This window comes from Oncorhynchus clarkii, chromosome 4 (genome assembly GCF_045791955.1).
Source record: "Oncorhynchus clarkii lewisi isolate Uvic-CL-2024 chromosome 4, UVic_Ocla_1.0, whole genome shotgun sequence".
Classification (NCBI taxonomy): domain Eukaryota; kingdom Metazoa; phylum Chordata; class Actinopteri; order Salmoniformes; family Salmonidae; genus Oncorhynchus; species Oncorhynchus clarkii.
Window position 1 is genome coordinate 10,838,907 of NC_092150.1, and position 25,846 is coordinate 10,864,752.

A 25,846-nucleotide genomic window follows, 5' to 3' on the forward strand; every position below is an offset into this window, starting at 1 on the left:
TGTGTAGTGTTAAGATAAGACATTCAACCCAATGTGTAGTGTTAAGATAAGACATTCAATCCAATATGTAGTGTTAAGATAAGACATTCAACCCAATGTGTAGTGTTAAGATAAGACATTCAACCCAATGTGTAGTGTTAAGATAAGACATTCAACCCAATGTGTAGTGTGTTAAGATAAGACATTCAATCCAATGTGTAGTGTGTTAAGATAAGACATTCAATCCAATGTGTAGTGTTAAGATAAGACATTCAACCCAATGCTGTGGTACTTTTGATTTGTATTATTTATTTACCAGGTAAGTTGACTGAGAACACATTCTCATTTACATCAACGACCTCAGGAATAGTAAGAGGGGAGAGAAGGGAGATCAATCAGCCAATTACAAGCTGGGGATGATTCGGCAGCCATGATGCTATAAGGGTCAAATTGGGAATTTAGCCAGGACACCAGGGTTAACACCCTTACTCTTATGATAAGTGACACGGGATCTTTAGAGACCAGAGAGTCAGTACACCCGTACACCCATCTGAAAGAAAGCACCCTACACAGGGCAATGTCCCCAATCACTGCTCTGGGGAATTGGGATATATTTGTTTTTACCAGAGGAAAGAATGCCTCCGCCTGGCCCTCCAACACCACTTCCATCAGCATCTGGTCTCCCTTCCTGGGACAGACCAAGGACCAACCCCGCTTAGCTTCAGAGGCAAGCCAGCAGTGGGATGCAGAGTGGTATGCTGCTGGAAGTGGTGTTGGAGGGCCAGTAGGAGGCACTGTTTCCCTCAGTGTAGTGTTAAGACATTCAACCCAATGCTGTAGTACTCAGTGTGTTGTTTCTCATCGAGAAGGCCCAGATTGATCTTACAAATGTTTTTAAAAAATGAATATTTAACCTTTATTTAAACTAGGCAAGTCTGTTAAGAACAAATTCTTATTTACAATAACGACTTTCCCCGGACGACACTGGGCCAATTGTACTCCACCCTATGGGACTCCCAATTCGAACCAGGGACTGCAGTGCCTTAGACCCCTGCGCCACTCGGGAGCCTGAAGACTAATGTTTCTCCTACATGTTGCTGTAAAGCAGCAATGTCAACAGCAGCTCCAGGTGGTGAGTCTGTGTGCAGCAGAGCACAACAGATACAGGGGCACAAACTGGCGAGGGCCTAAAAAAGGTGACACTTTTTTTGCACTGAAACATGCAAAACAAATCCCTGATGGGGAAAAATGCAGGTTTTAACTAATTAAACAAAGAATATGATCTACATGATCAAAATAAAAAGTGGATAATGTGAACATAACTCACAGCTAAAAAATGTAAGAAAGCAACCCAATGTCATTTGTTGCCTAGACTTTACTACAAATGACACTCAAGTCTTGAGAAAAAAACAATACACTAATATTGCAGTTAGCCATGATAATATAATAATAGAACACTTGTGACCACACACATCTAAATATTACACTTGGGGAAAAAACATCTTAAAGTAGAAATAGAATGAAACAAACAGACATTCTATTTTTGCTCTATTATAGTGGCCATTATAGCAGACATCGATCAAGTGCACAAGGCTACATGTGTGCAAAAAATAACATTCACTGAGTAAAAAATGTCTAATCCTCCCTCACTAACACAAGTGTTACTGTCAAGTTCAACACAACAAAAACAATATATTTGGGCTACACTGCACATTATTACATTGTACACTTTCTGCCTGTGGACATCTGCTCGACAATGTGCCAGCAGAGCATGATACCCTTTGTTGTTATAATGGATCTCTTTCAGGCAGAGAGTAACACCTGACATACCCCTTTTCATCCACTGTATTGAAGAAGTGAGAAAGAGGGAAAGTGTTTGGTGCTCCTTTCACCTCTATAGTGGCATCCAGCGTAAGCCAGGCCCAGCTCCAGCTACACTTGATCCCTGAATCCACTTGTTTAACAAGCAACTCCTCATTTTCACCTAATTCTCTCATTCTGAAAATGAACCACATACCGAAAGGGGAAAACATTACTTAACAGATAGTAGTTAGTTCATTAGTATTTCACAGATGACCAGGGTCCAGTAAGCAGCTAACGCGTTATAACTTGAGGAACGGCAAGGAGTCGTATACCAGTTATACCAGTGAATTGGTTAAGTTACTAAAGTTAACTCATCTGATGTACTTTATTAGGAAGCTCATTTTCATAAACTCCATTATTTGATCAGTTAGGTGGGCTAATGTTGCTCAACATGTCTCTGGCTAGTTAATGGAGAATTTGATCCAGCTAGCAAGATACCTTATGATAATATTTGTTCCACCCCACTTTCTCCCTCACCTCAAACTTTCTAAATGCCAGTTGTTTTTCGGTTACAGCTCATGAAGTACGCTTCATCACCTTCTCACCCAGTCACCGTGGTCAGGCTTCTCACCTACTTGACCTCTTCATTACCGTTCAGAGGACACACTGCTGTAAATTAACTGGCAAACTGCCATTCCGCTCTTTCCAGAGGGGATCTACATGAATCACGTAGGTCATTTATTTTGGATTCAAAACGGCGAATATTCTCCGAAAGGTGACTAGTTTGCATCCCTGCAGATAACATTGGGTTATGGTTCCTTAGTTATTACATTAAGGACGTACAGTGGGTATGTGACTTGGCACACTAATACATAGCTATTTCACATCTGCTAGGCTATAGCTCAGAATTTCTCTGGTGCTGGAGCCAGCTCAGGCACCAGGGATGTTGCTGACCAGTCCCTCAGAGAGTTGTCTATCTGGCACCTATTTTTCTTTGTACGCTAAGCTGTCCTCCAAGGAGAACCATAGATTGGTCTGGTAGAAATAAGGTTTGTAAACACCATTTTTGTCAGACAGCATTCCACACAGACAGCAGTCATAGCACGTGATGCATGCCCAGAGTAAACCTGAGGCAATACTTAAACTTAAAATAATTAAAAACTGCCATAACACACAGGAAAGTATTAAACCTCAGATAATCTTCCTCTTGTTGAATAGCCACTTCGATTCCCATCTCTTATATCCGAATTAAAAATGAATAAAAGGCAACATTTCCTCCTCCTGTTTGATGCTGAATAAATAATAGTACACATTTCCTCTTCCTGTTTGATGCTGAATAAATAATAGTACACATTTCCTCTTCCTGTTTGATGCTGAATAAATAATCAGTACACATTTCCTCCTCCTGTTTGACGCTGAATAAATAATCAGTACACATTTCCTCCTCCTGTTTGATGCTGAATAAATAACAGTACACATTTCCTCCTCCTGTTTGATGCTGAATAAATAACAGTACACATTTCCTCCTCCTGTTTGACGCTGAATAAATAATCAGTACACATTTCCTCCTCCTGTTTGATGCTGAATAAATAACAGTACACATTTCCTCTTTCGGTTTGATGCTGAATAAATATCAGTACACATTTCCTCTTCCTGTTTGATGCTGAATAAATAACAGTACACACTTCCTCTTCCTGTTTGATGCTGAATAAATAACAGTACACATTTCCTTCTCCTGTTTGATGCTGAATAAATAACAGTACACATTTCCTCCTCCTGTTTGACGCTGAATAAATAACAGTACGTGGTTTGATGCTGAATAAATAACAGTACGTGGAAGCGAAGTTTAAAAATTAGCGCAAACATCAGAATTTAGCTTGGTCGCCACTAGGGGCTCGCCGATCTACAGTGACGTGTTTGTCACTAGCTTGGCAGTGATGGGTTGTCTCTGTTCAGTAACAGCATTTTGGTTTTCTTGTGAATATCACATTTTGAATTGAAAATGCTTTCTGATGTTTTACAGGAATCTGGTCCTTGTCATCATCACTGATTTGCATGTTCAAGTTTTTGGTCAACACAAATATATGTCTATGGCCTGTCAGACTCCTACAGTGAGAGGCTATCCACCTGTTGCATGGGCTGGCTTTGGTAAGAGGGACTGGGTAATTGATGACCGTGCTAATAATGCTGTCATATGCCTCCAGTCAATACAAATGAATCCAATGTTTGCTTTCTGAGGGTGCCGTTAGGGTGTGTATGTGTGTAAGTATATGTGCGCGGTTGACTGTATGTAGACGTGCGTGTGTGTGGTTGACTGCGTGTGTGTGTGTGTGTGTGTGTGTGTTTGTGTGGGCATGTGTATATGAGCGGTTAAAACAGTGTGATGCAGATGCCACACGCACTGCTGTCCTGAATAGGGTGATGTACAACACGGGACACGTCTTCACCAAAAAACAAATGTAACAAGCTGTAATGCAGCAGTTTATAAGCCTCGCTGCTGCTGATCAATATCAATACCACAAAAAGGTACTTATCTAACACAACTCCTGGGTTGTGTTCATTAGGGCATGCAACGTAAAAATGTGTAAGAACATTTTTTGCAACGGAAAACAAAAACCAGCGTTTCTCTTCCTGTGATTCAGTCTGTTTTCTTCTATTTGGTAATGAAAAAAAGTGTTGTCAGGATTTGGCAAGAATGAATTAGGTGCCAACATAAGGAACGTATAAAAAAAGGTTAAGTAGGTATTAAGTATTCAATGTTTACCTGGGGTTGTAGGTCAGATCCCATGTTGTGGAGATGTAACTTCCTACGCTAGCGACAGCCTTGGTTCGTCTGGGCCATGTGGCGAGATGCTTGATGGGAACCAGTTGGTGACCTGAGTCTCTTGCGGGGTCAGAGCTAAAGCAGGTCCCCATCCTCAGAGGACTAACTGTAGCTAGTCTGTATATTTCTCCCTCTAGCTCAGGTAGTGTTTTGGCTTGTCACTATGTCCCATCTCTTTTTCCTCTCCTCCTCTCTTAGTCCCATGCAGTGTTAGTCTTCCCTCCCTTTGTTTCGCTCTCTCCTTCTGTCCTCTATTTCCATATTCTGTTTCTTCCTCTCGGTCTCCTTCCTCTCCAGTGTTGCGCACATGACACCCTTTCTCTCTCTCTCTCCACTCCAACTCAGAATGCTAATGTTTTTGCACCCGAGCACTATTGACAGAATGCCTACTGTCTCCCACGGTGCAACGTGGACACTGGACAGATGTTTGGGCCACAACACAATGTATCTGCCAACTCTCGCCATCTCTTCCTCAATTCCTCCTTTGTGTGTGTCCTCCTCCACTCCCCATCTGTGTTCTGTATGGTCGGGCCCCCATACTGCAAAGACGAGCCCCTCTTGTTTGTCTATTAGAATCATGTTGAGCAGAAGTCATATGCCTATGGGCCCTGGTAAAAAGTAGTGCACTAAATAGGGAGTAGGGTACCATTGGGGAAATGACCATTGAAATCCTTAGGCACTCTATTATTATTATTTTATCTAATTATACACATTTTCGGGATGGTAAAACGTTTTCAGTGTAAACTTAAACTACTAAAACCAGATATAAAGTATGTAGAAAAGATAAAGGAACTATATATTTTTTTTATATACACTACCGTTCAAAAGTTTGGGGTCACTTAGAAAAATCCTTGTTTTTGAAAGAAAAGCACATTTGTCCATTAAAATAACATCAAATTGATCAGAAATACAGTGTAGACATTGTTAATGTTGTAAATGACTAGCTGGAAACGGCAGATGAAAAAGCCAGCATCCCGGAGTCGCCTCTTCACTGCTGACATTTAGATTAGTGTTTTGCCGGTACTATTTAATGAAGCTGCCAGTGGAGGACTTGTGAGGCGTCTGTTTTTCAAACTTGACACTCTAATGTACTTGTCCTCTTGCCCAGTTGTGCACCGGGGCCTCCCACTCCTCTTTCTATTCTGGTTAGAACCAGTTTGCGCTGTTCTGTGAAGGGAGTAGTACACAGCGCTGTACGAGATCTTCAGTTTCTTGCCAATTTCTCACATGGAATAGCCTTCATTTCTCAGAGCAAGAATAGACTGACAAGTTTCAGAAGAAAGTTCTTTGTTTCTGGCCATTTTGAGCCTGTAATCGAACCCACAAAATGCTGATGCTCCAGATACAACAAGTCTAAAGAAGGCCAGTTTTATTGCTTCTTTAAAAGAACAACAGTTTTCAGCTGTGCTAGCATAATTGCAAAATGGTTTTCTGATGATCAATTAGCCTTTTAAAATGATAAACTTGGATTAGGTAAAAACGTGCCATTGGAACACAGGAGTGATGGTTTCTGATAATAAAAAATCTGCCGTTTCCAGCTACAATAGTCATTTAGAACATTAACAATGTCTACACTGTATAATCTGATCAATTCAATGTTATTTTAATGGACAAAAAAAAGTGCTTTCCTTTCAAAAATAAGGACATTTAAGTAACCCCAAACTTTTGAATGGTAGTGTAGGTCCATTAGTCAGGGATAATTGCTAAATTCCAAAAACAATGAATTTAGAGTGATATATTTTGTTTTTATGTTTGAGCAAAATAATACAGAATTAGTAATGCTAATTATGCCTAGAATTGCAATATTTTCTCTCAGCACCATGGCAGAATATGTAGAATTGCAGCCCCTTTTGGAATTACTAGAAAAGGTATTTCCATTCAAGTGGTGTGAGTGAGGGGCTTTGTCCACTCTAGTAATTCTATGCTTTCTCCCCTCGGTCAGGCTTGTGGCCAACAACAATCCCACACTGCACAACAGAGGTCCAAGCTGGTGGAAACTAGATTACCACTCAGAGAGCCCAAAACAGTGGGCGGGTATTATCTTTTCTTTTCAAGTGATGTCTTCATTTAATATACCCTTCAAGGTTTGTTTGCGTACATCTTTCTCTACTAGAGAGAAAGAATGAGAGAAAAATAAAAAAAAGAGCGAGAGAGAGATTCCATCCTCGGAGGCCTGGACGTCACCTATAGCCCTCGTTTGACGTCCATCAACCTGTTCTGTCAGTATTCGTCCTTGGGAGTTTGTGCTCTTTGCATCCCTTTTGTCTGGCTGTACGAGTGGGAACCTTGTGTAGAAATAACAAGCTGAAGTAATAACATCCTCACAATCCAATCTCCTATTCTAATAGGGAGGACTTCTTCCAAAGGTTGTGTTTATAGAACATCTCTAGAGATGTCTGCTCTGGCCAGCACTGCTACTGACTGACTGACAGCATGTTTTCATGTTTTTTACAATAGCATAGAGCGCTCTCCAATATAATGTGTTTTTCATTGTCTTTGGATGCTCTCTCAGTTGTCTAAATGATGATCTTCTCCTCCTGTGGTCTGACTGTCCACTTGAAGTTAAGTTATGCCCTTAGAACAGTGCAGTCTGTTTTTATTGTGTGTGTGTGTGTGTATGCCTTAACCCCCACATGTCTTGTATAATCCCATAACAAGACAATCCCCCCTCCACCTTACTATTGTCTACTTCTGGCATTCTCTTAACTTAAGCCTAGGCGTCCCCGCTAGCGGGACAACTTCCGGTGGAGCTGGAGGGTGCACAATTCAAATAAATAACCATAAAAAGTATGGTTATTAAACATTTTAGGTACATATAAAAGTGTCTTATATCGGTTGAAAGCTTAAATTTGTGTTAATCTAACCGCACTGTCCGATTTACAGTAGCTATTACAGCGTAAACATGCCATGTGAATGTTTGAGGACGGCTCCCCACATCAAAATATTTTTCCACCGGCACAGGTTTCATGAATTCACAAATATCGATTAAATATTCACTTTTTGAAAATCTTCCTCTGATTTGTCATCCAAAGGGTCCCAGTTATAACATGTAGTGTAGTTTTGTTCGATAAAATCATTCTTTATATCCTAAAAAAAGTCTGTTTAGTTGGCGCCATCGATTTGAGTAATCCACTCGTTCAACACGCAGAGAAAGGAATCTGAAAATCTACCCCTAAACTTTGTTTCAACAAGTCAAAATACGTTTCTATTTACCCCTCAGATACCCGAAAATGTAATCAAACTATAATATTTCTTACGGAAAGAAGTATGTTCAATAGGAATCCGATTTTAAACAGGTGCGTCCAGTCTTCATGGCGCACGGAAACACAAATTTCCAAGACTGTGTCCCTGTACTAAAACTGATATTTCTTATTTGTTTTGGAAGTTACAACCCTGAAAACTTGAACATAGACTGCTGACACCCTGTGGAAGCCATAAGAATTGCACCATGGGCGCTAATTTTAAGTATGCCCTATACTTGCTGTTGTAAGAACGTTGTCTCAAAAAAAATAATTCTGGTTCGTTTTTCTTTGGATTTTCTCCTACCATATCTATTGTGTTATATTCTCCTACATTATATTAACATTTCTACAGACTTCAACATTTCTTCTTTCCAATGGTACCAATTATATGCATATCCTGGCTACAGGGCCTGAGCAACAGGCAGTTTACTTTGGACAAGTCATTCAGGCGGAAATTGAGAGAAAAGGGTCCTAGCCCTAATTAAGAGACATGAATACCACAGACAACGTGGGAGAGTTCTGGTGAAATGCCCTCACAATGTTTCTCTCTCAGTAGTGTGGTCTTGCCTGGTCCCAGATCTGTTTTTGCGGTCTTACCAACTCCTACGATCATTGTCACGCCATTTGGAGAGAAAAAAACTGAGCTGGTGGTAACTACATTCCACTCAGAGAGCCCAAAACAGTGGGCGGGTATTATCCTTTCTTTTCAAGTGATGTCTTCATTTAATATACCCTTCAAGGTATGTTTGCGTACATCTTTCTTTACTAGAGAAAGAAAAAGAGACAGAGATATACAGAGACAGAAGGGTAGAGTAGCCGAGAGGGTGAGAGCAGTCTACAGACAGTGTGTACGCCTTAGGGCACTGAACACAAATATAATAGATTTTACTGAGTTACAGTTCATATAAGGAAATCAGTCTATTGAAATAAATTCATGAGGCCCAAATCTATGGAGTTCAAATGACGGGGAATACAGATATACATCTCTTGGTCAGAGATACCTTAAATCTAGGGGTGCGGATCAGAAAACCAGTCTGTTTTGAACACCATTTACCTCATGCAGCACAACACATCTCCTTCGCTGATCAGGTTGTTGAATGTTCTCCCACTCCTCTTCAATGGCTGTGCGAAGTTGCTGGATATTGGCGAGAATTGTAACACGCTGTCGTACCAATCGATCCAGAGCATCCCAAACATGCTCAATTGGTAACATGTCTGGTGAGTATGCAGACCATGGAAGAACTGGGACATTTTCAGCTTCCAGGAATTGTGTACAGATCCTTGTGACATGGGGCTGTGCATTATCATGCTGAAACATGAATGGCACGACAATGGGCATCAGGATCTCGTCACGGTATCTCTGTGCATTCAAATTACCATTGATGAAACGCAATTGTGTTTGTTGTCCATAGCCTATGCCTGTCCATACCATTACCCAGTGGTGGAAAAAGTACCCAATTGTCACACTTGAGTAAAAGTAAAGATACCTTAATAGAAAATGAGTCTGACTCAAGTAAATGTCACCCAGTAAAATACTACTTGAGTAAAAGTCTAAAAGTATTAGGTTTTAAGTATACTTAAGTATCAAAAGTAAATGTAATTGCTAAAATATACTTAAGTATCAAAAGTGAATAATTAAATTCCTTATATTAAGCAAACGGCACAATTTTATTGTTTTATTTATTTATGGAAAGCCAGGGGCAGGCTCCAACACTCAAGACATAATTTACAAATTAAGCATGTGATTAGTGAGTCAGATCAGTGGCAGTAGGAATGACTAGGGTTGTTCTCTTTAAGTGTGTGAATTTAACCATTTTCTGCTAAACATTCAAAATGTAGCGAGTACTTTTGAGTGTCAGGGAAAATGTATGGAGTAAAAATACATGATTTTCTTTAGGAATGTAGTGAAGTAAAAATATAAATTGTAAAGTAAAGATACCCCAAAAAACTACTTTAAAGTATTTACTTTACACCACTGCCATTACCCCACTGCCACAATGGGGCACTCTGTTCACAAAATTGACATCTAGAAAACACTCGCCATACACGTGGTCTGCGGTTGTGAGGCCGGTTGGACGTACTGCCAAATTCTCTGAAATGACATTGAGGCGGCTTCTGGTAGAGAAACTAACATTCAATTTTCTGGCAACATCTCTGGTGGACATTCCTTCAGTCAGCATGCCAATTCCATGCTCCCTCAAAATTTGAGACATCTGTGGCATTGTGTTGTGTGACAAAACTGCACATTTTAAAGTAGCCTTTTATTGTCCTCAGCACAAGGTACACCTGTGTAATGATCATGCTGTTTAATCAGCTTCTTGATATGCCACAACCATCAGGTGGATAGATTATCTTGGCAAAGGAGAAACGTTCACTAACGGATCAAAAAAACAAATTTGAGATAAAAGCTTTTTGTGCTTATGGAAAATTCCTGGGATCTGTTATTTCAGCTCATGAAACATGGGACCAACACTTTACATGTCGCTTTAATATTTTTGTTCAGTATATAAACTAGTGTTACTGATCAGAGCACTAACTTCACAGCAGAAATAAACACAGCCCTGGTATGATGTTAGAGCAACAGCACCACAGATATAGAAAGTATATTCTGGTAACCCTGGTTTCCAGTTGGGCCTCCATTCTCTACACTCTATAGACTACTACACCAGGAGTCTACAACCTCCATTCTCTACACTCTATAGACTACTACACCAGGAGTCTACAACCTCCATTCTCTACACTCTATAGACTACTACACCAGAGGTCTCCAACCTCCATTCTCTACACTCTATAGACTACTACACCAGGGGTCTACAACCTTTTCTTGCCCAGGGACCCCTCCCAGGCAAAAGAACGACCCAGGGACCCCCATTATACATTCAAAAAAAGATAATCATTCACCTGATAAGACAAGACGTGACAATGGCAAGGGGAAGTAATTAGAGGTTGACTGATTAATCGGAATGGACGATTAATTAGGGCCGATTTCAAGTGTTCATAACAATCGGAAATCGGTATTTTTGGACAACGATTTTGCCGTTTTTTTTTTTTTTTACACCTTTATTTAACTAGGCAAGTCAGTTAAGAACACATTCTTATTTTCAATGACGGCCTAGGAACGGTGGGTTAACTGCCTCATTCAGGGGCAGAATGACAGATTTTCACATTGTCAGCTCGGGGAACCAATCTTGCAACCTTACAGTTAACTAGTCCAACGCAATAAAGACCTGCCTCTCTCTCGTTGCACTCCACGAGGAGCCTGCCTGTTACGCGAATGCAGTAAGCCAAGATAAGTTGCTAGCTAGCATTAAACATCTTATAAAAAACAATCAATCATAAATCACTAGTTAACTACACATGGTTGATGATATTACTAGATCTTATCTAGCGTGTCCTGCGTTGCATAAAATCTGACTGAGCATACAAGTATCTAAGTATCTGACTGAGCGGTGGTAGGCAGAAGCAGGCGCATAAACATTCATTCAAACAGCATTTTTGTACATTTTGCCAGCAGCTCTTCGTTGTGTTTCAAGCATTGCACTGTTTATGACTTCAAGCCTATCAAATCCCGAGATGAGGCTGGTGTAACCGAAGTGAAATGGCTGGCTAGTTAGCGTGCGCTAATAGCGTTTCAAATGTCACTCGCTCGCTCTGAGCCTTGTCGTTGTTTCCCTTGCTATGCATGGGTAACGCTGCTTCAAGGGTGGCTGTTGTCGTTGTGTTCCTGGTTCGAGCCCAGGGAGGAGCGAGGAGAGGGATGGAAGCTATACTGTTACACTGGCAATACTAAAGTGACTATAAGAACATCCAATAGTCAAAGGTTAATGAAATACAAATGGTATAGAGTGAAATAGTCCTATAATTCCTACAACCTAAAACTTCTTACCTGGGAATATTGAAGACTCATGTTAAAAGGAACCACCAGCTTTCATATGTTCTCATGTTCTGAGCAAGGAACTTAAACATTAGCTTTCTTACATGGCAAATATTGCACTTTTACCTTCTTCTCCAACACTTTGTTTTTGCATTATTTAAACCAAATTGAACATGTTTCATTATTTACTTGAGGCTAAATTGATTTTATTGATGTATTATATTAAGTTAAAATAAGTGTTCATTATTCAGTATTGTTGTAATTGTCATTATTACAACAACAAAAATACAATAATAATAATAATTAAATTTTAAAAAAATTGTTAAAAAAAAGTATATATATATATATATATTTTTTTTTTTATTTTTTTTATTTTTTAATTTAATTATTATTATTTATTTTTTTATATTTAAAAATTAAAAAGCGGCCGATAAATCGGAATAGGCTTTTTTTGGTCCTCCAATAATCGGTATCGAAAAATCATAATCGGTCGACCTCTAGAAGTTATCAACATTTGAAAATGAATAGATTTGGTAGATCATTATTTCAACCTCCCCACATTATAACTGAAAGAGGAAGTGTAAACTTTAACATAGCCTATTAGCTAGAAAGGTAACTCCAGACCCATTTTCATTAAGACCAGCTGTTTAGCTGGTTAAACAAAGGTTAGCCGTGTGTTGGCAAAAATGTATGTCCAATTCAAGAAAGCTCACCAGCAGCTAGCGGTACTCTCCTCATGGTAGCCTATTTCCTATTTCAAAGCCTGTCAGATTCTCCAGTGAGTGTAATTGTCTGCAATGAGAGTTGTTCTCAATTTTAGTAGTGGAGAAATCATTTGAAAGAAGATATTCTTCTATTTTCTACTGTAGGTATGTAATTCACCCGGGAGCCCCACCCGGGAGCCCCACCCGGGAGCCCCACCAGGGAGCCCATAAGTCTATAGTTTAGTAAAAAAAATGGCAGTTAAGAAGAAATTTCTTCTTAAAGAAGGTTTTGTGAATCTGGGCCCAGATGTGTTAATTTTAGTCAATCACTGAACTGACCAACTGAGCAAGTTGATCAATTCAGTGATTGACTAAATTCAACACATGGTCTTCCAGGTGGGAAAACTTCATAACTTCAGGGTCACTGCAGAGACCAGAAAGAGAGGAGGGGTGAGAGGTCGAGTCTGTCTCTGCTGGGTATGGTAAGGGACAGTGACGCCCTAATCCCGGCCGGTTGATTAGGGTGTCAAATGTTTTGACTGATTCCGTTTAGTTATTTTCAGCAAATTCCGTTTTCTGCTTTTGTTTTCCAGGTTTCCGTTTCCACAATTTTGTTTTTATTGAAAAATATCTGAATTGGATGTTCTAAGTCTACAACAATGCTTAAACCACATCAGGTGACCACTTTTAAGGTCTGGGAAAATGTTGGCGTGCAGCTACCCTTTAAATCCAGGGCACCCCCAACAAGAGGCTGTTGTTTGGTGTTGTTTTTGTAGCACACATGTGTTGGTAGAGTTTGATAAACACTGGATTGAGGCAAATGAACATGATATCATTGGCTACTTTGTAGTTAACATTTAATTGAGAAGGTTTTTGGGAAAGCCTTTCCATCTACCAGAAGATTTGTCATTAGCATCATCGCTAACGGCTACACAAAGTGGTAGCTGTGCACATCCCGCAGATACACTGACAGGGAATACACTTTGCCTCTTCAAGAAATACAAATCACTGATGCATTCTGTTCATGTCCTATGATAAACCTGGGAAAATTAATTAATTTAATACATTTTGGAATATTGTTGAATTCTGTTTTGTCTGGATTCCGGGATTCTGTCTGCATTTTCCGTATTGCAGATTTTATAGTGCACTACATACCCTCTCCAGGAACAGGGTTGCCTACCCCTGGTCTAGATTGTTAGTTCTCAAATATGATCTTATTAAAAAAATGTATAGTTCCATTATCTTTTCTACAAATTTTATATATGGTTTTAGTTGTTTAAGTTTACACTGAAAATGTTTTCCCATTCTGAAAATTATAGAAGTGGGCCGACGCTGCTAAATCATTACCGACAATCCCGAAAATATGATACTTTTTAAAATCATTTTCGGAATGGTAAAACGTTTTGACACACACACACACACACACAGTGGTGGGATCAGTGACTATGCAGGGCCTCATAACTGGCCATGCCCCCAACATGGCAAACATCAAAAGTACCCAGCATGGAAACAATGTGCAAAGATCCCACACTAAGATCATGAGACAGGTGTAACCATGGCGATCTGATATGCAGCGTGACAAGCACAGACAGGAGGGTGAACTGGAGAAATAAAGCTAATTCTACTCTGACATCTGGGTTTTGTTTAGTGTGAGTCACATACAAAAACACACATAAGCACACACGCTTGCTTACAGACACACACACATACACACATACAATCGATTTCTGTATTCCCCTATCAAGCTCTGAAAGGCCTTAATACATACATACATACACGCAAAATGCACAAGGAAGGCTTTTCTTTAGATGCCATTCTCCAACTCAATGTGGACAGGAACAAAGAAAGTGGTTTTGACGTTACATTTAGATTTGAGGCTTTTAGTCTTTTCTCTCTGCCCACCCAAGACATTGTCAGTCAGTCAGTCAGAGAACTGGAACAACACAGTCATTCTAATGTGACTCCCAAAAGGCACCCTTATTCCCTACATTGTGCATTACATTTGACCAGAGCCCTATGGGTCCGGGTCAAAAGTTGTGCACTATATATGGAATAGGGGTGCCATTTGGGACACAGTTTAAAATACTCCCATCCTAACATGAAGCCTACAATGCTGACAAGAGACAAGGTACAGTACTAAAAACAGTCTTTGCCTTTACCATAGAAAATATAATGTTATACAGAGTAGGCCTGAAGTGAAGAAAACACACACACACACACACACACACAAGCGCTCTTTGGAGTGCTTATGAATTATTAGGAGATAAAAATCATAGGTTGTGGGAAGCTAAACCTGGCAGGCTTGTATTGTTATATACAACAGACAACTAGGGATTTTCATTTCAGTATAGACTTCATTTCATATTCACAAAAACACTCAAAAGCCCCTAGCCTGGTCTATCAAACAATAACATGTCTATTAGCAAACAGATGTGAATAAACAATGTCTTTCGAATCTAATACATTCTTAAAGTGCCATTTAAAACAATGCGTCCATCACCCTCCCCAAGTAATAATGAGTCATTCAAGATTAAAATGCTCTCTTTGCAACGGGACAAAGTTAAAGATGGAAGCTGAGTTTATGAAGTACTCTATGGGCGCCAGTCAAACATATTAATTACACTGTTTGGGTCAGGTCGGATTCTAACCTTTCAGCATCAGGAATCATATCTCATGAAGAAGCATCAGGAATCATATCTCATGAAGAAGCATCAGGAATCATATCTCATGAAGAAGCATCAGGAATCTCATGAAGAAGCACTCCTCCACACGCACACCCAAACACCTCTCACCCAAACACCTGTCACCCAAACACCTGTCACCCAAACACCTGTCACCCAAACACCTGTCACCCAAACACCTGTCACCCAAACACCTGACACAAATGTAGAAATCAGGCATTCTTCGGGCTCTCACCAGCTACCAGAGAACCCAGCCTCAACATGAACGTGTCCACCCCCACCGGAGTCCCCAGCCTCAACATGAACATGTCCACCCCCACCAGAGTCCCCAGCCTCAACATGAACGTGTCCACCACCACCGGAGCTACTAGATACCCCAGCCTCAACATGAACATGTCCAGCACCACCGGAGCTACCAGATACCCCAGCCTCAACATGAACGTGTCCACCACCACCGGAGCTACCAGAGACCCCGGCCTCAACATGAACCCCAGCTGACAACAAGCTGGCCTCTCACTACAACAGAGACATGAGGTATCCAGGGCAGTTGTCACAACAGCACACCTGGCTAGGTATATACAGAGAGCAGTACAAACACACACATACGCATAGTGTCACTTACGCACACACTCACACTGAGATATACTGAGAAAAACAGCTTGAGCACATACACACACGTTAATGCTCATATAGGAAAGAACTGTCGACCATAGCTATTCTAGAATTCACGGTCACTGTAGTGTGTGTGTGTGTGTGTGTGTGGAAACCTTGACCCATGCCTACGCACTGATTCAAACATGACAAACTTACACAAAATGACAGTCCAGCTCTCTTCATCTGAAACGAGAGAAAATCCCTCAGCAGATCAACAAGTGTTAATATTAGTGAATGCTAGGATATAGACGTATCATTATCCATGACATACTGGAGTCAAGTTTTGGCCCTGTTCCCTGTATAGTGCATAGGGTCCCTTTAGGGATATAACCCATCATACAACTATTGGGACATTAGAAGAATAGGCTTCTATGACAACATGAGAGGAGCATGATTCAATTGGCTCATTGATATGAATGGAATCACAGCCTCAAATACATTGCCTAACTGCGAGGCAGCAAGGCTTTCTGGAAATATTTCAGTACATAGTATGGTAGTCCACTTGAAACACATAACACTCTTTTGAATGACAAAAGCAGTATTTGGCTTTACATGCTCCACATGCCTTTAGGGTCAGCCACAGCCCTGACCCAACACACACAAACAGTTGATCAATAATTAGCCAGCAGCTGAATAACTCCCTGAGCTCAGCACTAGAGTGCAAATCCGGTGAGTCAGGCAGCACAGTGAGTCATTCCCCCCTCCTCTCTTTTCTTCTATCCTCTCTTCTTTTCTCACTACCTCCCCAGGTCCTCATATGCAACTCTCCTCCTCAACTCACCTATCCTCTCATCTACGATCCTCCACAATGTCTCCTCTCTTTCACTTTTCAAATATCCTCTCGATTCTCTACCAAGACAATATGGGACCAGTGATGACCAGTGATCAATGTCTCAACCTCTGGTAGAATACTAGTAACGATCCCAAAACTTTTTTGGTTCAAGATACGTTATGGAATGGACAGCACCTAGTGTCATGTTCTAGCTAAATGCACTGGACTGAATGAATCATCTCCGCAAATACGCACTTCTGTCCCAAATGGCATTCTATTCCCTATGGAGTGCACTACTTTTGAACAGAACCCTGGTTTAAAGTAGTGCACTACAAAGGGAATAGGGTGCCATTTGGAGCAGACACTTCGTAATGACTTGAATATTAGAAACAGATACTCCACTGGTTATTGTTCCTCTACTAATACCCTCTAATATAAAGATCAACCATGAAGTATTTTTATTTGTCAGAGAGCAGAGGCTGTGTAGAGGGTATGACCAAGACTCCTCTCCACAGGGTTGCTATTAGCTCAGCTGTCCCTCTCTCCTCTCCTCCTGACTCTGGAAACACCTGGCTAAACCCCAGCAGAAACTCCCTGCATCCGTTATTTACTGACAGAAAAATGGAGGGAGAGAGAGAGAGAGAGACAGGATGGAGGAAGGAGAGAGCGGTGTGCATGCGTGTGTATGACTGTATAGGAATGTGTGTGAGACAGTGTTTTGGGGTGAGAGCAAGCAGCATCAACAGAACTACCCAACTGGGAAGCGCTGATTCAGAGACATCCAAGGACATCCAACCCCTTCCTCCCTCCCTCCCTCCCTTAATGCGCTCTCTCCTTCTGAACAGAACATAAAATATTCAAGTTGGCTCTAGTCTGTTCCAATCCAGACAGTCCTGTGGTGCGTGCCGATTCTTTTTGCTGAATGCACTGCAGTCAGCCACTGAATATAAAATCATTCCTTCCAAAAATACAGCACATCACACTGAACAATGAGTCTTTTACAGGCTCCAAGGTCATGTTTCATTTATAGAGCAATGTAGAGCTGTTAGTGTGGGGAGAGGGGGGGAATGATTTACCTGTAACTCCTCTATGGGTTAATCATTCTCACACCAGCAGAGATGTACTTCCTCTCCCCGAGCTAACAGACAGGCAGATAGACGGTATACCACAGATAATATACAAAATGGCTGGTGCATAGGTTGCAGCGAAAAGTTGATCGTTATCAAAAGAAAGATCCACTTCAACAATTCCACAACCGTGCATGGAGATCATCCTTGCATGTACATTCCCAAAGAACTAATAATGGTGCCGCGAGCAAACAAACTCCGTTGGGCTGTTTTGAGCTGCCAGAAAACTGTTGCTCTTTGAAATAGCCATGGTATTATTCATCCCAAATGGCACCTATCCCTATAGAGTACACTACTTTTGACCAGAGCCCTATGGGCCTTGGTCCAATGTAATGCACTACATAGGGAATAGGGTGCCATTTGGGACGCTACCTATGGTCTCCGAGACTCCTTTGTATCCTTGTCGTGACAAAGAAAGCCAGAGCAAGCTGACCCTATACTCTATGACTTTCCACAGGCCTACTAAATTCATCTTAGTTATCACTTACTGAAGTTAAACCCTCCATCATAAGACCCACATATACACCATAATAATGATATAACATGTCACAGGCCTACATTATAAGCCCATATGGCCTGGGCACCGAAATAAATAAATAAATATGACACTGAAATAAAACAGGACAATCAATCACACTCAAATTAGGCTACGCCTGTCATCACAACAGCTTAAAATCTCAATTAAGTGTTACCACATGGTTTTAGCCTGTTTAATATCACAAGGCTTCTACAATAGTTGACCTGGCCTAGTCGTAAAAAGCCATAGCACCGATACAGAAGGTCAAACTCAACGGGGGCAGTCAGGTGTCATACTAATGCACTGCGGCTTTCTCCCTAGTCAAGGTGCCATAAAAAAGGAAGCTTTTTCTTTAGTAGGAGTCATTTACAGAGGAAGTCCAAGATATACAACTACTTATGTGAAGACAATACTGCAAAGTACAATGTTTCACGTAGACTTTATCTGTCAACGGCAGCCATCCAAGTGTGATGTTTTTCAAGCTAGGGTTGTTTCAAGCCGTGGAGGCTGGTGGGAGGAGCTATAGGAGGATAGGCTCTGTTTGGAACAGAGTTAAACATGTGGGTTCCATTGATTCCATTCCAGCCATTACAATGAGCCTGTCCTCCTATCGCTCCTCCCACCAGCCTCCACTGGCTTCAAGCTCGGTTGTTTCTTTGGAACAAAGACAGGCAGTAACTGACTGAAAAATACCCTGCTGAGCTTTCATTAACATTATGTGGTCTGATTTAATGTCATTTATTTAAGTCCATTACGCACAGATTCTGTTTTACCAAGATGACCCAGTTGTGTAGAGCATGATGCCCACTATCACGAACATTGTGGATTAATACCTGCAAGAGCCATAATACTGACTGTGTTTTTGTTCCTTGTAAGCAGCTTTAGGCTAAGACCATCTGTGACATGGCCATGATATTATTACCATTATGCTTCCATTGGCAAGCACACACACACTATATATATGTATTACTACAATAGGGACCCATGGCCTCGAGCCCAAAAGCAACAATTGGGTATGTGTTACAGCCTCTGCTGTAGAAAAGATAATGGAGCTGTATATTCATAAATAATCTTTGAGAACTAAACTAAAACCAGCCAACCATTTCATGCGGATGAATTACCTGACGAATGAAACAAAAAGTCACGACCAGGCTGATGGAAACACTAAATGCGATACAATTTTATAAATGCTTAGACAATTTGTTAGTTTGCCGGTGGGATCTTTTTGTGTCTGTAAAATTATGCGCAAATGTGAAAATGTAGATATAGTAAACTTGTAGTCAACCGATGATATGTTGTGTGGTTTATTAGGCTACAGATGAAATAAATTATGATGAACTTCACAAGGTGATGAGCTTGATGCTCCTTTCCAATAAATTATTCTGGTGACATTATGATTGATGCTTGGCTGCAGTTTGACAAATATTGTTCTTATCCATAATAATCTCATAATGTAGGTAGCCTACCTGCACTGTATCTGCTAGCTGTTGGCTAGAGCGCATGTGCCAAGACAAGAGTGGGCACATTTGCTATATAATGCAACAGTTATGACAAAACCATCAGTAGAGTTGAAAAAGCGATAAAAACCCATTGAACTTGTATTTTTAATTCGGGACACAGGAATTTAACGGTAAAATAAATGTTTGTGTGCGCTACGTCATCACTCACAGCCTTTAACTCGCAAAAAGTCTGTTTGATGGAAATATCTCTGGTGGGAAAATGTGCATACTGTTTTATGCAGATTTTAGAATATTTGCTGCTGTTACCGATATTTGTTATGCAAAGGGTTGTAGTTATAGTAGGAAAGGAACAGTTGTACAAAGTTCTGAAGCAAAAAAGTTATATAAGTATCTTGCCTGCACATTAACCTTCCTTGAGACATTGAGACCAGGGCCATGTTCAATAGACATGAAACTGAAGAAAGTGGTGCAAAACGGATGGTTCAATCTGAACTGGTCAAATAAAACGCTCATCTTATTTTTTGTTGCGAAACATTTTGGTACAGTATGACCTAACGAACAAGACCCTGAAGTTGTTTCTGAACAGTAGAAGCTGAGCAGTGCTGCAGGTGGGAGCAGCACGCTATTGAATCCCAGTGCAGATGCAACATGAGGTAATATGTTATTTGCATAACATCTGTATAACATATTGCATTCTGAGTGTCCATATGCTAACGAGGGCGCTGGGTCGGGTGAGTTAGATCTGGAGAGCATCAGTCTCTCGTATGCTGCTTGTAATGTGAAGCCACACAACATTAGCAATAAATACATCAAATTTAAGTTACACCATTCTTAGTTATTAAACTAATATATTAAATATATTAAATATATATATTATATATTATATAATATATATATTATATATTAAACTAATATAGGCAAACATACACTGAACAAAAAACCCAACATGTAAAGTGTTGGTCCCATGTTTCATGAGCTGAAATAAAAGATCCCAGAAATGTTCCATACGCACAAAAAGCGTATTTCTCTCTAAATTTTGGGCACAAATTTGGTTACATCCCTGTTATTGAGCATTTCTCCTTTGCCAAGATAATCCATCCACCTGACTGGGTGTGGCATTTCAAGAAGCTGATTAAACAGCATGATCATTATACAGGTGAACCTTGGGCTATGGACACTAAAAGACCACATTAAAATGTGCAGTTCTTCACACAGCATGAGCTACTGACAATGAACCCAATTGCATTTTATTGATGGTAATTTGAATGAGATCCTGAGGCGCATTGTTGTGCCATTCATCCGCCATCATTACCTGATGTTTCAGCATGATAATGCACGGAACCATGTCACAAGGAACTGTACACAATTCCTGGAAGCTAAAAAGGTCCCAGTTCTTCCGTGGCCTGCATACTCACCAAACATGTCACCAATAAGCATGTTTGGGATGCACTACAATAGATCGATGTGTACGACAGCGTCTTCCAGTTCCCGCCAACATCCAGCAACTTCGTACAGCCATTGAAGAGGAGTGGGACAACATTCCAAAGGCCACAATCAACAGCCTGATCAACTGTATGTGAAGGAGATGTGTCACGCTGCCTGAGGCAAATAGTGTTCACACCAGATACTGACTGGTTTTCTGATCCACGCCCCTACTTTTTTTCAAGGTATCTGTGACCAACCGATGCATATCTGTATTCCCAGTCATGTGAAATCCATAAATTAGAGCCTAATGAATTTATTTAAATTGACCGATTTCCTTATATGAACCGTAACTCAGTAACATTTTAGAAATTGTTAGATGATGCGTTTATATTTTTGTTCAGTATAGATCACATGACACACAGCTGAAGCTCTCCAATGAAGGTCTAAGCCAAGCCATTACCACTCTGTACCCAGTCCCTTCAAATCTGCTCCCATGTACCCAGTCCCTTCAAATCTGCTCCCATGTACCCAGACCCTTCAAATCTGCTCCCATGTACCCAGACCCTTCAAATCTGCTCCCATGTACCCAGTCCCTTCAAATCTGCTCCCATGTACCCAGTCCCTTCAAATCTGCTCCCATGTACCCAGTCCCTTCAAATCTGCTCCCATGTACCCAGTCCCTTCAAATCTGCTCCCATGTACCCAGTCCCTTCAAATCTGCTCCCATGTACCCAGTCCCTTCAAATCTGCTCCCATGTACCCAGTCCCTTCAAATCTGCTCCCATGTACCCAGTCCCTTCAAATCTGCTCCCATGTACCCAGTCCCTTCAAATCTGCTCCCATGTACCCAGTCCCTTCAAATCTGCTCCCATGTACCCAGACCCTTCAAATCTGCTCCCATGTACCATTGTCCCTTCAAATCTGCTCCCATGTACCATTGTCCCTTCAAATCTGCTTCCATGTACCATTGTCCCTTCAGATCTGCTCCCATGTACCATTGTCCCTTCAGAGCTGCTCCCATGTACCATTGTCCATTCAGAGCTGCTCCCATGTACCATTGTCCCTTCAGAGCTGCTCCCATGTACCATTGTCCCTTCAGAGCTGCTCCCATGTACCATTGTCCCTTCAGAGCTGCTCCCATGTACCATTGTCCCTTCAGAGCTGCTAACAAGCCAAATGAGGAGGTTAGGAGGAGGGGGCTAAAAGTGTCATCCTACATTAGAGATTGGCCCTGACAGCCGCCAGTCACTCCTGATTGGCCCTGACAGCCGCCAGTCACTCCTGATTGGAGCTGACATCCACCACCCACTCCTGGCTGTGCGATCTGCAGCACTCCAGTCCCTCCATACCAACCGTCCCTCTTCCTCATCTCGTCACAGGCGTAATAACAGTGCATTTGGAAAGTATTCAGACCCCTTGACTTTTTCCACATTGTTACCTTACAGCCTTATTCTAAAAAAAAATTTAATTGTTTTTTTCCCTAATTAATCTACACACAATACCCCATAATGAAAAAGCAAAAACTGTTTTCTAGAAAGTCATGGAAATTAATAAATAATAAAAAGCTGAAATGTCAGACCCTTTTCTCAGTGCTTGCTTTTTTGAAGCACTTTTGGCAGCGATTACAGCCTCGAGTCTTCTTGGGTATGACGCTACAAGCATAGCACACCTAAATTTCCCCCTGTTGGGATAATAAAGTTGATCTGAATCTGAGTATTTGGGGAGTTTCTCCCATACTTCTCTGCAGATCCTCTCAAGCTCTGTCAGGTTGGATGGGGAGCATAGCTGCATAGCTACTTTCAGGTCTCTCCAGAGATGTTCGATCGGGTTCAAGTCATGGCTCTGGATGGAACACCCAAGGACATTCAGAGAATTGTCCCGAAGCCACTCCTGCATTGTCTTCGCTGTGTGCTTAGGGTTGTTGTCCTGTTGGAAGGTGAACCTTCACCCCAGTCTGAGGTCCTGAGTGCTCTGCAGCAGGTTTTCATCAAGTATCTCTGTACTCTGTCGCAACCGGGAGGTCCGTGGGGCGACGCACATTTGGCCTAGTGTCGTCCAGGTTAGGGAGGGCTTGGCCGGTAGGGATATCCTTGTCTCATCGCGCACCAGCGACTCCTGTGGCGGACCGGGCGCAGTGCACGCTAACCAAGGGATGGTGCCAGGTCCCGACGTGACGCTTGGCATTCAGGCCACAGAGTTCAATCTTGGTTTCATCACATCAGAGAATCTTGGTTCTCATAGTCAGAGTCCTTTAGGTGCCTTTTACTGAAGAGTGGCTTTTGTCTGGCCACTCTACCAAGGCCTGATTGGTAGAGTGCTGCAGAGACGGTTGTCCTTCTGGAAGGTTCTCCCATCTCCACAGAGAAATTCTAGTGCTCTGACAGAGTGACCATCGGGTTATTGGCTCTTCACCCCAGATTGCTCAGTTTGGCCGGGCGGTCTGCTCTGGGAAGAGTCTTCGTGGTTCCACTGTGTTCTCAGGGACTTTCAATGCTGCATAAATGTTTTGGTACCCTTCCCCAGATCTGTGCTTCGACACAATCCTATCTCGGAGCTCGACAGACAGTTCCTTCGACCTCATGGCTTGGTTTTTGCTCTGACATGCACTGTCAACTGTGAGACCTTATATAGACAGGTGTGTGGCTTTCCAAATCATGTAACAATCAATTGAATTTACCATAGGTGGACTCCAATCAAGTTGTAGAAACATCTCAAGGATGATCCATAGAAACAGGATGCACCTGAGCTCAATTTCAATTCACATAGCAATGGGTCTGAATACTTAAGGTATAGGACTTTTATTTTTCATAAACTTTGGCAAAAATGTCTAAAAACCTGTCATTATGGGCTATTGTGTGTAGATTGGAGAGGAAAAACAATAATTTAATCCATTTTAGAACAAGGCTTTAATAAAACAAACTATTGAAAAAGTCAAGGGGTCTGCATACTTTCCGAATGCACTGTAAGATTCCTCTGACACTCCTGCAAGAAATGTATCCCCTGATTTTCATCCATCCCTGGGATTTGATATTTTTTATTTCACCTTTATTTAACCAGGTAGGCTAGTTGAGAACAAGTTCTCATTTACAACTGCGACCTGGCCAAGATAAAGCAAAGCAGTGCAACAGAAACAAAGTAATTACAATTCATCAGATTAACTCTGGAGTGATAGATGAGCAGATGGTGTGTAAGTAATGATACTGATGTGCAAAAGAGCAGCAAAGTAAATAAAAACAATATGGGGATTGGGTGGGTTATTTACAAATGGACATGTACAGCTGCAGCGATCGGTTAGCTGCTCAGATAGCTGATGTTTAAAGTTAGTGAGAGAAATGTAAGTCTCCAGCTTCAGCGATTTTTGCAATTCGTTCCAGTCACTGGCAGCAGAGAACTGGAAGGAATGGCGGCCAAATGAGGTGTTGGCTTTGGGGATGACCAGTGAGATATATCTGCTGGAGCGTGTGCTACGGATGGATGTTGCTATCGTGACCAGTGAGCTGAGATAAGTCTGTTAGTGTAACAGTATAGACTTTACGTCCGTCCCCTCGCCCCGACCTGGGCGCGAACCAGGGACACTCTGCACACGTCAACAGTCAACACGTCAAAGCATCGTTACCCATCGCTCCACAAAAGCCGCGGCTCTTGCAGAGCAAGGGGAACCACTACTTCAAGGTCTCAGAGCAAGTGACGTCACCGATTGAAATGCCACTAGCGCGCACCACCACTAACTAGCTAGCCATTTCACATCGGCTACACTAGGTAAAGCTCCGCCTTATAGATGACCTGGGGTCAGTAGGTCTGGCGATGAATATGTAGCGAGGGCCAGCCGACTAAAGCATACAGGTCGCAGTGGTGGGTGGTATAAGGCGCTTTGGTAACAAAACAGATGGCACTGTGATAGACTACATACAATTTGCTGAGTAGAGTGTTGGAAGCTATTTTGTAGATGACGTCGCCGAAGTCGAGGATCGGTAGGATAGTCAGTTTTACTAGGGTAAGTTTGGCGGCGTGAGTGAAGGAGGCTTTGTTGTGAAATAGAAAGACGATTCTAGATTTGATTTTGGATTGGAGATGTATAATATGAGTCAGGAAGAAGAGTTTACAGTCTAGCCAGACACCTAGGTATTTGTAGTTGTCCACGTATTCTAGGTCAGGACCGTCCAGAGTAGTGATGCTAGTCGGGCGGGCGGGTGCGAGCAGCGAACGGTTGAAAAGCATGCATTTGGTTTTACTAGCATTTAAGGGCAGTTGGAGGCCACGGAAGGAATGTTGTAAGGCATTGAACCTCGTTTAGAGGTTAGTTAACACTGTGTCCAAAGAAGGGCCAGATGTATACAGAATGGTGTCGTCTGCGTAGAGGTGGATAAGGGAATCACCCGCAGCAAGAGCGACATCGTTGATATATACAGAGAAAAGAGTCGGTCCGAGAATTGAACCCTGTGATACCGCCATAGAGACTGCCAGAGGTCCGGACAACAGGCCCTCCGATTTGACACACTGACATCATCTGCTCTGCGAAGTAGTTGGTGAACCAGACGAGGCAGTCATTAGAAAAACCAAGGCTATTGAGTCTGCTGATAAGAATATGGTGATTGCCAGAGTCGTAAGCCTTGGCCAGGTCGATGAAGACGGCTGCACAGTACTGTCTCTTATCAATGGCGGTTATGATATCGTTTAGTACCTTGAGCTTGGCTGAGGTGCACCCATGTCCAGCTCGGAAACCGGATTGCACAGCGGAGAAGGTACGGTGGGATTTGAAATGGTCAGTGATCTGTTTATTAACA

General features: G+C 41.7%; 1 protein-coding gene across 2 annotated transcripts in view; it reads right to left on the minus strand.

Annotated features, from left to right (window-relative positions):
• LOC139406408 (pleckstrin homology domain-containing family A member 7-like) overlaps positions 1-25,846 on the minus strand; it is a 170,191-nt gene that overhangs the window by 138,819 nt on the left and 5,526 nt on the right. The window contains exon 1 of one of the 2 annotated variants that reach the window (XM_071148957.1): positions 4,547-4,920. The exons of the other annotated variant lie outside the window; for it this stretch is intronic. Within the exon in view, the coding sequence (XP_071005058.1) occupies positions 4,547-4,698 (152 nt within the window). The 5' untranslated portion in view covers positions 4,699-4,920. Of the gene's footprint in view, positions 1-4,546; positions 4,921-25,846 lie in introns of those variants that run through there. 2 annotated transcript variants of the gene reach the window in all.